The sequence below is a fragment of the Cynocephalus volans genome, chromosome 2, assembly GCF_027409185.1.
Source record: "Cynocephalus volans isolate mCynVol1 chromosome 2, mCynVol1.pri, whole genome shotgun sequence".
Taxonomy (NCBI): Eukaryota; Metazoa; Chordata; class Mammalia; order Dermoptera; family Cynocephalidae; genus Cynocephalus; species Cynocephalus volans.
In genome coordinates, this window is record NC_084461.1 from 207391482 (window position 1) to 207405137 (window position 13656).

The following is a 13656-nucleotide window of genomic DNA, read 5'->3' on the forward strand; positions in this document are numbered from 1 at the left end:
ATATGCCCACACAGGGGGCACATTCAGCTTAGAGGAGAGAGCCTATCTTTAGTGACAAAACTCACCAGCAAAGTTGGTCTTCTGGTGATTCAGAGTCTTCAACCAGCTCAAATCCAGATGCCAAGTGGGCAGAGCCTGGTTGTATTGGTTGGCCTGTCTCCTCCGAGAAAGCTGAGTGCTGGAAATGTCTGCTCCTTGTTCAGGGCATCTAGGGCTGACTGGATCAAGTCATCAGCTATGAGTGGGGCATCCCAAGCCCTCCCTGACTGGCATTTTCCAGCCTGAGAGACTTGGCTACCCTCAGGGCTTTCTCTGTGGCACATGCTGATTCATGACTGTGACCTCTCAGTGCCCAGGCAGCCAGAGCTTTTGTTCTTGGGTGCTTGCCTGGTGATGTCACTGTTAGAGTTGCAGCATGAGGACTGAGAGGCCTCACATTCCTGGGGTGTCTCTGTGCCTCTCCTTCTACCACAGAACCGAGGGCTCTGACGACAGGCCTCTTGCCAGGATACAATGGCTAACTGGATGGGGGATGTCTCATTTGTAAAGAATTTTGTCCCATTTGGTGTAGCTGCAAGTAGGGCTGGCAACCTGGCAGAAGAGAAGAAAGTAGAAAAACCACCAAAACCAACCATATATCTCAGAAAGTACAGCAGCCACTCACCACCCATGGGTGGCTTGGGTCTATGGTACCAGGCAGTACTGATGTCCGTCTGGAATGATACTCTCAGCCTTCAGGAAACAGCTGGATTATGTTCCAGGTTCTCTGTTAGAGAGAAAAACAAGTTAGCGTTTTATTTTTTTTGATCAAGACAAAATTCATATAACATAAAATTAATCATTTTAAAGTGAACAATTCAGTAGCTTTTAGTACTTTTACAATGTTGTGCAACCAGCACCTTTTTTTTTTTTTTTTTTTTTTTTGTCAGCTAGCTGGTATGGGGATGTGAACCCATGACCTTGGTGTTACCAGCACCATGCTCTCCCAAGAGCACTAACTGGCCAGGCATTACCACTTCTATTTAGTACCAAGACATTTTCATCACCCCAAAAGCAAATCTCGAACCCATTAAACAGTCACTGATTTTCTTTCTGTCTCTATGGATTTATCTATATGTGGACATTTCATACAAATGGAATCATACAATATGTGGTCCTTTGTGACTGGCTTCTTTCACTGAGCATAATGTTTTCAAGGTTCATGTATGTTGTAGCATGTGACAGAATTTCCTTTTTAAGACTGAATGATATTCCATTTTATGAATATATCACCTTTTGTTTATCTATTCATCTGTTGATGGACATTTGGGCTGTTTCTGCCCTTTGGCTGTTGTGAATAACGCTGCTGTGAACGTTGTGGTACAGGTTTCTGTTTGAACACCAGTTTTCAGTTCTTTTGATTATACACCTATAAGGGCAATTGCTAGCTCATGCAGTTATCAGTGCTACCTTTTAGAAATGTCTTCTCTTTGGAATGTATTTGAAAAGCAACCCAGTAGGCAGGTCACACACAGGTGGACCCAGGCACAGTCAAGCTCTACCTGTTCAGTGCTCTGAGACTTTCTCTTTTCTGAAAAATGGCAACCTGGAAGTTCATGTGCACCAAGGTGCACATTCAAGATGACAGGTGTGGGTTTTCAGCACCATGCATAGTCCAGAGGAAGTGCCTGGCCAAGGATAGCAGGTATTTTTTGTGCTGCTGCTTCAAAGATTTGCATCTTTTCTATTGCTTGAGGAACTTCTCTTCCTGCAGCACCACAGGTATTCCCTGACTGTACATGAGGTTCTGCTACATAATAAAGGAGCCAGCCTCAGACTCCGAGCCCCCAGAAGCAGTGCCCCATAACAAGGGTAGAGACTGCTCAGGGAGCACAGGGTAGTGGGAAGAAGGCTGGAGCTGTCGATAAGCATGGGGTCCAGAGCTGGCTCCAACCCATGGACTCTGCAGGTCCTTCGGTCAGACCTTGACCTCTCTGTCCCAGCCACATTTTTCTGAGCCTCTCCAGGAGGGACGATGCCTACCTGGCAGGATCTCCCAAAGGATGCGAGCTGCTGCCTGTAAATTAACCAGCACTGTGCTGCCATGGCTTGCCTGGGACCCAGCAGAGGGTGCAGGACCGAAAAGAGGGCAGGAACCAGGGAAGGGGGCTTCTGCGGATGTGACAGGGAGGAGGCCCAGTGCCCGTCTCTGTGGCTGAGCCACAGGATGTTTGATCTGCTGTTACCTTTGTAAATAAATACAGCCCAGCCTTGCTGCCAGTGTAAACAGGGATGGGAGATCACCCTGCCAATGATCTCTCTGCAGGATTGAGTTCCTGCCTCTCCCACTTGACTTCCTCCCAGTGTCCCTTCTCCCTTTTTCTTGAGCTCACTACGTGTAGATCAGAGAATTGCTCCCCTGTCCCTTTACTGCTATACCATAGTCTGTTCTGGGAGGGGAATGCCAAGAGCATGACCTTGGTTCCTCCTGAGGGCTTGCTCCCATCTCATCCTCTGGCACACTGACCAGAGGGTGGGACAGGAGCAGGGGTTCCTGGAGTCCTGCACCTCTGGTGGCAGCAAGGCCACTGAAGGAGGATCTGGAGACCCTCCATGCACATCTGGTCCAAGAGAGCCTCCCCTACTTGGCTGCTCCTTGGGGTTGTGGGCCCAGCAGTCTGGACTCAGTTCTGCATTTCCGAGAGCCCTCTATTCCACTCTCTGTCTCTATGAATTTGACTACTCTAGGTACCTCATATGAATGCAGTCATTCATTTGTCCTTTTGCAACTGGCTTTTTCCACCTACAGTGTCTTCAGGTTTCATCCATGTTGTAGCATATGTCAGAATTTTCTTCCTTTTTAAGACTGAGTAATATTCCTTTTGTTTATCCATCCATCCATCTGCTGATGGACACTGGATTGTCTCCACCTCCTGGCAGTTGTGAATAATGCTGTTATAAACATGGGTATGAAAATATCTCAAGTCTCTGTTTTCAGTTCTTTTGGGTAGGTATGTAGGAATGGAATTGCTGGATCATATGGTAATTCTGTTTAATTTTTTTGAAGGATTTGTTTGTTTTCGTTCTTTTTCTATTTGATGAAAGAATTTTTTTTTTTTTTTTAAACCATTGGTCCTTGAGGCTCAAGACTGGGAAAGTGACCTGGGCAGGAGTTATTCTTCTGGCATTTTTTCCCCCCATCAGAGAATAGATTTGCAGAGTGCTGGGGTTGGGCTGCTAAGCAAACTTTCCAGGAGAGGAAGAAGTTTCACATTTCACTGGGCACATTCCTTTTCCACACTAAGCCAGTAGCTGTCTGCAGTGCTGTGGGCTGGAATTGGCCTTGGCCCACCCACACCCCCAACTCCTAGGCTGGCTAGTGGTTTGGCTGAGCAGCAGCGGGATCCCAAGCCCCCACCTTCAACTTCATAGCATTTAGTTTCTGCTTTGGGTAGAGCTTTGCAGGAAGAATCAAGCTGATGTGACCATTGGTTCCCCAGCCCTGCCAAAGTTGAGGAGACCCAGAGAGGTTTTTCCACCGGTGTTCCTAGTGGAGGGGCAGAGAGCGAGGCCCCCCAGTTGGCTCTGCTTCTTGAGAGATAGCAGCATTCAAAATCCCTAAAGAATGTGTTTTATGTGCAAGAAGAGGGGGCCTTTATGATTTGGGGACCTCAGATATGAAAGACTACAATGTGGGAAGTCCCAGTCCATGTGTACTGGTTAGAATGGGGGATGAGGACATTGAGGGGCTTTCCTACCCCTGCCTCCATCACATTGGTACTTGAGCAGACTGGAGGAATCAGCATGAGAGGCAGCATGTCTGGATTAGAGGGATCTGGGTGGGCTGGGACAGTGAGCTGAAGCCCTCAGATGCAATGTGATGGGGATAAACAGGCCATCTGGAATCCAGACTTAAAAACATCAGCTACACAGATGTCAGTGTGGATCTGTGCAGAGTGGAGAAATGGCTGGGTATGCGTTTACCTGGGAGCCTCATAATTACCCAGTGGAGTCTGGCTGTGAAACCTGGTCCCTCAGTCTCACCTGGTAGAGGTGAAGTGTCTACATCAAAGTCAATGGCCTTTCTCAATATTGGTGGCAAGCCGTCTCCGGGCACTTGATTCTCACATAAGGTTTTAACCTGGACGTTGCTAAACTAGCAGGTTGTTTCACAGACGCAGAACCTTGTAGTTCCTCTGGAGTGAGCCCTGGGACACTCAGTCTGACCCAGAGGTACTTACTGGGTTGATTACCTTCCTGGTGTTGATTTGACCTTGCATGTGACTCAGTGTATCATGGGTGTGGAAATCAGGTGGCAGCACTCAGGTAAAAGATGTATTTCAGGTGATGAAGAATATGTTGACTTCTTAAAAGATTGTCATTAGAAAAAAAGCAAATCCATTTAAAGATTCTTAGGGAAACCATCTAGTGGATGTTGACAATTCTGAACTAATATGAAAGCCAGGTCCAGAGGGGCAGGGTAAGGAAGTTGTTGAAGGAGGTGGGTTAGGGGGCTGGCCTGTGGCTCACTCGGGAGAGTGCGGTGCTGATAACACCAAGGCCACGGGTTCGGATCCCATATAGGGATGGCCAGTTGCTCACTGGGTGAGCGTGGTGCTGACAACACCAAGTCAAGGGTTAAGATCCCCTTACCGGTCATCTTTTTTTTTTTTTTTTTTTTCAAAAGGAGGTGGGTTAGGAGGTTGGGGCTAATGGCAGGGCCTTCCTCAAATAGTGACAGTAACATTTTAGAGCTATTGGGTCTTTATTGACTGTCTAGTTCACATGCCTAATTTTAAAGTCAAGGTAACTGAGTCATGGACGTTTCAGCGACCTGCATTGACTCACACAGATAGGTAGCAACGGGGGAGGACCAGATCCTCATTTCTAAGAAATTCACATCATAGCTCCTAATCTCCCACTCAAAGGCCAGCAGAGCTGAGCATCAATAACCTACATAGTGATCGTGGCACCTGGAGCCCTCAATGTCCTCTGGATTAAGGAGACCAGGGTCCTCAGAACAGCTTGTGGAAGGTCTCTGTAGGATCGCCCAGCTCTTGGTTTCCCCTGTCCCAGCTACTGCTCTCAACACAGAACTAGCCTCTTGCTGGGATCCTCTTGTGGACATACACAGAGGCAGAACCCAGGTTAGCCTTAGCAATCAGCGACTATGTGTGGACACTGGGGACACGTTGTGGGTCAGTGTGGCAACCAGCACAGTGCCAGACACTGGATCTGGGTAGCTCACGGGGTCTTAGCCCTGTTTGCCTGCTAGAATCCCCTGGAAGCCTTTCCAACTACCAGGGCCCTGGCTGCTCCCAAAGCTTCCGATTTGGTTGGTCTGTGTTGGGCTCAGCTCCCCAGATAGTGTTTTGAAAGCTCCCCAGATGATGTTGACATGCAGCGAAGGCTGGGGACACCTGTTAGAGTCCTGCTAGGACACAGATGGAGAACCTGGGAGTGACAGAGATGTGCAAGGAAGTTGGGACTTCAGCTATCTGTGGGCACCTGCAGCTGGGGGCAAGTCTTAGTCTGCTGTGAGCCTTCGGTTACTCTGGCTACACAGGTCCTCCTGGCTGCCCATGTGGAAAGAATTGAAAACAGTCTCCTTTCAGTACTGCTGTATGGGCTCTGGAAGCCCGAGGGCAGCACTGTGCCTACCTGGCCTTGGTGTGTTCAGTGGCGGAAGCTGTTGTGAACTAGTGAATGAATGCCAAGGCCACCTGTGGTGGTAACCCTTGGGCAGGGCGGCCTTGAGTCATCGTGAAAATGAAGTGACCCAGTCAAGTTAACCTTTCACAAATCCCATGGGCCATGAAGGTGTCCTTTGGGAGGAGTGGAGAAGGAACCCTCATGTGAGACATGGAGTGGGTAGGGCCCTGTGGGTTGATGTCTATAGTAAGGGGTCCACTGGATTAGGAAACTCAGACTGGAAATGGGCCATAGAGGAGCTCCAGATGACCAAGCATTTGGAAGGGCATGCTAGGCCTTGTCATTCAGCCTGGGAGGAAGTGGATGATGGTCTTCAAGTGCCTTTTGAAGGAATGTGTTACTCTCTGTAACTAGGTAGTTCCAGAGGACAGGGAGCCTCTTGTAGGATAAGCCGCTCTCTGTCCTCATGGGGGTAACTCGGATTTGGGTAAAGGTGACCTGAGATTTTGGCAGATCAGCTGGGAGGTGGGCTCTGAGTCAGCCAGAGGGTGGGCTGGTGGGGAAAGAGCTGCAGCCCCAGTTTCCTGGGCTGGGACTGGCAGAACATGGTGGGACTCACTGCTCATGGCCAGTACTTGCACCCAGCTGGCATGCCGGCCTGTGCTCCTTGCTCCATCAAATCCCCACAGGCAGGTGTACAAGGACCATCCCTCACAAGATGCTAATGTTTGGAGTCCATTTTTTTATAACAGCCCAGGCCCCCCATACGGGAAAAACCGACTGTTTCTCTATACTCACACACAACATAGAATGCTTCTATGACCACATGTTGCGGGGGTGGTTCCCACACCACACAGTTCTTCTGTTCTCTGCTGGTGTCCTACAACTTTAATTCCATTCTGACACTGTCTATCAGAGTTAGCGTCAGGTCCCCTATCTCGAGGGCAGATGTACCCCAAACAGCATTGGAAAGCCCGGTCTTGTGTTGTCTGGGAGTGAGCTGCCCTTCATCCCCTCCTCACCCTTGTGGTCTTTGGCCAGCTGGTTATTAAAGTGACACCATACTCGAGGTCCCTGTGAGATGCCATGGGTGACAAAGACAGTGTTAGCCTGGGTGCTTGCTTGGACAGGTGGAGTGTGGATGCTCCTGGCAGACAGCCCTTGGCCCCCTTCTCTGTCTGTAACACAGGCTGCTTCTTTGCACACACAGATGCCTCATTCGGAACACCACCTGGGTATGGCTGTGCCACGGACCGTGCTGAGGAGCAGCGTCGGCACCAGGATGGACTGCCCTACATTGATGACTCACCCTCCTCATCCCCCCACCTTAGCAGCAAGGGCAGGAGCAACCGGGATGTACTGGCCTCGGGAACATTGGAGTCCACCAAAGCGGTGAGTCCCCAAAGTGTACCTGCCTTCCCTCACGGGCAGGTGGGCTGACCAGGTGTGAGAGGGAATGGGAGATTGAGTTCGGGCCAGCTGTTGTCATCCTGGAAGCTCCCTGAAGTACAGCCACTTGCTCAGGGGCCCCAGCAAGTAGGTGATAGAGCAGCCAACAGTTTGAAAATAGGGAGAATCACTTCCTTCCTCATCCTACATCTGGAACATGGACATAACTTGCTAGATGCATTGAGAAAGTGTAACCAAACCAAATAGGGTTCGTTTGTCTGCACGCAATCGAAGCCAGTTACTGAAGCACCAGTTTCTGCAGTAGAGAAAACAAAGTTTATTCCCAAAGCAGCCATGAGAAAAGATGGGAGATTTTGTATCTCAGATCTGTCTTGCCCACGGTGGGAAAGATGGTATCTTTATGGGGAAGTGGTCGGGTGGGGCAAGGATTTGCACAGGTACAAGTCTTCTGCATGTCTCTTGCAGGTTCAGAAAATGGCAGGACCTGGAAGCAGAGTTTTTGGACATTTGTGCAGGCTCAGTAGAGAGGTCTGTGTGTTTGGCCAGCCTACTTCAGTTTGTGTTGGGCCAAACTAACTCCAGCAATCCTGAAAACACCCTTAGGCATACAAGTCATGACTTCTGTGCCAGAGGCATTATCTTAAAAGGCATATAGGATCAAGAAACAGAATGAAAGGTTAGTTATGGAATTCTGCTGAAAGAACTAGCAGTTTAAACAGGGAATAAATTTTAACTGAAAGCCATGGTTACAATCCCCCCTATTTTTTTAATCATGAGGGTTTCTGGACAGTGACCACTCTAGCTAGTTCCTGCTGACTATATGTGTAGATTAGGGCTTGAGGAAGAAATTGTTTAACTCCCAATTGGAACTATTCCCTGGTACCTGGCTTGGCAGGTATATTTTGTATAACTAGTATGTTCTCTTCTTAACTATTTTGGTGTACTATTCGATGGCACATTTAACTATCAGATATTGTAAGATGGGTCTAGCACTTTGGGGAACGTAAGAAAATAACACTGAAAACCAGTCTCCCATTCCTGGGAATACATCAGTCCAATTAAACAGTTGTGTCTCATTCTAGAAGGTGGTATTGCAGATAGGTTCTCAAAGCTGGGCCTCTATGCATGCTGTATGCAAACAGATCCTTAGTATGAGGCATTTCTATAGAAACAGAAGGAAAACAGGGCTGGCGGGTTAGAGTATGGTGTTGTAACTAACACAGAGGTCAAGGGTTCGGATCCCTGTACTGGCAAGTCGCCAAAAAGAAAAAGAAAACAAAAGAAACAGAAGGAAAACAAAGATTAGTGTCTGGAGCAGATTATAAGCTCGTCTCTGAGTCTGGAGTCTCTGAAGCATCTTCAGCTGGAGTGGACTGACAGTGGCAATCTGACAAATTTTTTTGGATTGCAGTTTGTGTATACAGAGCTGTGGTGATTTATCTTCAAGGTCAATTTGACTTGCTTTAACCTGTAGGGCCTTAAGAAAAAACAGCTTTAATTTTTGGTGATTTCTAGTCAGAAAGGTGAGAGAAAAACTGAAGTCTGGAAAGTCACACCCAGATATTGGAGGAAATTAAAACTTAGGATTCAGTCTGATTATGAAAATTCAAAAACCATGTATAAAACTAGAATCTAATAACGGGCATACTATAGTTTTCTTCTGAAGCATAATTTCTCCCTCTCTAGTCCCCCTTTATTATTAAAGATATTTATTATAAGATTAATTCATTTGCAAAATAAGTTTAGTTTCTGGCCTGATTTTTTACATAAAGTACAGTAAGAATAGTGATTTATTCTATAGGCTCATTTTAAATTGGCTATGTTGGGAATTTTTATAAAGGGTCTCAGATTAAACCTTAAAAGCCTCTTGAGGCTTAGGAAGACAGTTCAAAGATGTGACTCCTTCTCAGACAATCTGTATGAATTGGGTGAATTCCTCCCTCTTGGAGGCTCCTGGGCCTGTCGGAAAGTGACATTCTTTACTTACCTCAGTGCCAGGAACCTTGTAAATACATAAGCAAGATACCAAGCCAGTCTTTTGGCTTCATAAAGTCAGTCTTAGTCCCTTAAAGCTGTCTGGTCATATCTGAAAATATGACATTCCAATCACAGCCTTGATAAAATAATCAATGTCTCCAATTTTATCCTGTTACAAAAGAAAACAAATTCATATTGAATTTGTGCAAACAACTATATTGGCATAAAATAAGAATACTCATGAATAGTTTTAAAATCCTGGAGGGTTGAAGTAGAGAGAAAAGTAAATGTTTCAACTTCGCTTACAAAAGTATATTTTACCAAATTTCTCAAAAAATTTCTTAAAATTTGGAAAACAAAACATAAGGAGAATTAGCAACTTTTTTTTTTTTTTTTTTTTTTTTTTTTTGTCTTTTTCGTGACCGGCACTCAGCCAGTGAGTGCACCGGCCATTCCTATATAGGATCCGAACCCGCGGCGGGAGTGTCGCCGCGCTGCCAGCGCAGCACGCTACCGAGTGCGCCACGGGCTCGGCCCATTAGCAACTTTTTTTAAAAGTCATTAAAAATATTTTAGTCCTTTATCAGTTCAGTCCCATGCAATTAATTCTTGTTCTTCTTGATGTTAGGTTAGCAATTTTATGAGTTCAGTTTTTCATTGGAATTTTGAGGTTTTTACCTGGTTCAACTGAATAATCTCAGACATCAGCACAAGTCTGTATCTTAGAGCACCTGTCAGAGCCTTATATCCCTTCATGAACCTCCTTAAAGAAATCACGCTTTAGGATTTGCAAAGAGCTTTCAGAAAGAGTATTTTGGTGACATGCAGCAATTTAAAGTAATCAAAATTATGACTGATAGCATTTATACCAGGACACATCAGATCTCTGGGAACCTTATATAATTTTGGAACACATATTAATAACGTTCATTTAGCTCAAAAAGGTCAACCATCATTTCTTGTTTTGATAATGTTTCTTATATAATTTAACCTATTAGATAAGCCCAGTTGGTTTTAATATCTCTCTTTTATAGGTCCTTTGAGAAGTTCCAGGGCCCTTAGAACATCTCAAACTTATTTTGAAAGACTTAATTTTTAGAATTTGATTTTGGTAAGTTTATCAAATAACAAGATTTAAAACACTTATTTAAGTAGAATCATAAGTTATTATAAAATAAAACCAAAGTGACAAGAGACATTAAAGGCACAGAGCACAAGAAAGTGCCTTGATAAAACATGGAATCTGTTTCCTAGGCCAGTTACCTAAAAGTTAAAGAAAAATCTCTCACAATTTTTATTAGGAACAGGTAAGTGCTTTGAGAAAACCCTGTTGTTCCAACACAGAAGAGCAAACTCTAGCCTTGCATCAGTGTATTTTTGATATCAATGTTCAATTTTTAGAAAAACTTGTAAATTTCCTTCCAATTTTAGCCAACTTGATCACACAAAATTCCTTTTACAAGGATTTTGCCTTAGGATGACGATTTACTTTTCTCTTTTCTTTTCATTTTGACTACAAAGTTCTCTCAAAGGAAAAATTACTCTCAGTTTTCTTTACAAAAAATACATTTTCATACTCACAACCTTTTTGCATCTCTCCTCCTTACTGGTTCCTTCCTGCTTGTTTCTATTTTCTTTCTAAATTGTTATTTTGAAACAATCTTTAAATAACCTCTGAATTAGACAAAATTGCTCCTTGTTAACAAAAATATATTCTCATGTCTTTTTACAATTTTTCACTGAAAACACACTTTCTTTGTACACTTTGCATTCAGAATTGTTTCCTAGTTTTAGTAGTTTTAATTACGTATATTAATTAGAATTTTTAACTCTCAGTAACCTTAAATTTGTGAAAACCTAGGAAATAATCCTACATTTTATGACCTACATTTTATAATTTCAGAAACGTGTACTTTTTCATAGAACAATTTTTTTGTTTACTGACAGACCCAAATATATAGCATATTTATACCATATAAAAACAATATATCAATGTATATAAATATAAAGTTATATTTAATAACTAATGTTTTAGTATTTGAACTTACTTAAAAATGACCCAGACATTTAATGATCTTCTATTATTTAATTTCACCTTAAAGTTTCAAGTTGCCAAAAGACTTTTTAAAACTATGAAGAGTTTATTTGCAAATATTAATGCCTAATTTACTTATTTTTAGTAATCTTACTTGAACTGTTCATGAAAATAAAGCTGGTCCTTTACATTATTATTTTATTCTATTGAAAAAAGCAAAACCAAGCTAAACCTGCATCAACCAGTCTTAACCAATGCCTTTGAGATACTGGACACAGGTACCTTCCTTAGTATGTCCCTCTGGTCATCCTGGGTCCACCGAGCACCCAGGGTGGACATGAAGGGCAGGGCCTGCTTGGATTTACTACCAGGTGCAGAGCCCAAGACAGAGAGCACAGCTGTGAAGACAATGCCTAGAGAATATAGTTCCTCCTAGCAGGACAATATTGGGCTTGGCTTTGTGCTACAGCTGGTGGCCCATGCACTGTGGACACATGTCTCCAGGCCTCATCGTGGCCATCTATCTAGATTGCAGAATTCAGAGGCTTACAACCAAAGACATAATTTCACAACAAGGCTTTGGGGGAAGCATAGCAGCCAGTTCTCACAGCTTCCAGTTCACAAATTAAGCCAATACCAAAAATAACGCAAAAGCAAGTTTTATGACCGTAAGACGTCTAGTAGAACCTGTTTGACTAATTTGCTTAGGCAAATATCTAAATGAAATTCTGAAAACATTTTTATTTTATTTTACCAACAATTTTTAAAACTAGCTTTATTTGCCAGTGACTACTAAAGTTACATGAACTTAAAAGCATTTACACTTATTGATTTAATTTATGAGTATGCATAATTTATAAGCCAATTTGGCACCTTGTAGACACAACATACAGATTACACATGTATACATACAAACAGAAGCAAAGATCTTATAGCTCTCATTTAAATCTTGGTTATGAGATAGATACAATATAAAACTCACTAATTTAAGAAGGCCAGTTGGATTCAAATTGTCTCTATAACAGGAACAAGTTAAAGTTTATTTGCCCCATCTAAAGCAAGGTAGCAAATTTATGTAAGAATATTAAGATAAAATAAAATCAAAGAAGTTCACCACAAGACTTTACAAAGAGATATTCATTAATGAATAGGGAATCTTTTCATAGTTACCTATAAGACAGAGGTTTAAGATGAGAGCTCTCAAATTTTTTTTCTTTTGTTTTTTATTTTTTGGTGGCTGGCCATATGGAGATCCAAACCCTTGACCTTTGGTGTTACAAAGCTGCACTCCAACTGAGCTAACTGGCCGGCCCCAAGTTTTTTTTGGTCGAGGGATGGCTGGCGGGTCTGGGGATCCAAGCTCTTGACCTTCGTGTTCCCAGGCAGTGCTATAACCAACTGAGCTAACCAGCCAGCCAAAAGGTTTTCTTTTGAACATAGACAATTCAAAGGATTCTCCATCTGGGCAGGGATGATTCAGGATCCTCATCGGTGTGCTGATTTCAATAGCACAAAAATACCAAAAGTTTACCAGGGTTGCTGCACCTCAGAATAGTCATACAAATCTTGCCCTTATTAATCAAGATTTTGGAAAGAGGACTGACCAGTTAGTTCAGTTGGTTAGAGCATGGTATTGTAACACCAAGGTGAAGGGATCCCTGTACCTGCCAGCCACCCAAGAAAAAGTATTAGGAAAGAAGAACAAACAATGATTTTTATCATCTGCTCTTTGTTGCTCCAATAGATTCTCTCTGCGGTAGCTCTGCCCCTGTGGCAGGTGTCTGCCTGGGCCCCCAGGCCTTTCCATACATCCTCTGTAGTCTGAGTGGTGGCTGCCACCAGCTCTTGAACACCTCTGGGCCCATGATGGGAGGGGCACCCTTGGAGACTTTTGAAATACCTTCAGGGCCTTTCTCCCATTGGCTTAGCTATTAGCTTGTGGCTGCCTTATGACCATGCTAATGTCTCTAGCAACCAGTTCCTCTGATTTTTTTTCCTGAGAAAGCTCTCTTATTCTCTACCACAGAGCCAGGCGGCTATGAATTTTCCAAATCGCTTTCCTTTTCATTATAACACAATGCAGCCAAGTTCTTTGTAGCCATATAGCAAGGATGACCTTTTTGTTTCTCCCCTGAGCCTAGGGAGTATTAGGGCCAGGAGTGTTGCAAAAACCCCATTTCCTTCTCCTTTTTAGGCTCATAGCTAAAAGTTACCCAATTTTGATGTATGTACCCCAAGGGGATGCATGAGGGGACCAAATTTGTACTCACCATTTCATCCTAGGGTTTATTTTTAATGTACAACTGTTTTTTTCAAAAGATGTTAAATTCAACCAACCAAACAGATAGATACTCAGATGACAGAACTCGCCACCTCGTTCCACACCCTGACTTTTATCCCCTCAGCAGGGATGGCCTGGCCGGCAAGACTTAGACTTGCCCTCACAAGCACCAGACACCTTTTATCTACTCAGGTGGGGAAGATTGACCTCTGGTCAGTAATCAGGCAAGCAGTTGCTCAGTCCTGCCCACCTGGAATGTACAGCTACCCTGAGTTAGGCCTGCCTGGTTGCCACCGACAGCTCCTTCAGGGCTTGCTGAGAT

At 44.0% G+C, this 13656-nt stretch overlaps 1 protein-coding gene across 1 annotated transcript in view; it reads left to right on the plus strand.

The window, feature by feature from the left end:
- The window catches only part of BCR (BCR activator of RhoGEF and GTPase), a 123637-nt gene that overhangs the window by 51118 nt on the left and 58863 nt on the right, over positions 1 to 13656 (plus strand). Inside the window, exon 2 of the mRNA XM_063085870.1 lies at positions 6842 to 7023. Within this exon, the coding sequence (XP_062941940.1) occupies positions 6842 to 7023 (182 nt within the window). The remainder of the gene's footprint in view (positions 1 to 6841; positions 7024 to 13656) is intronic.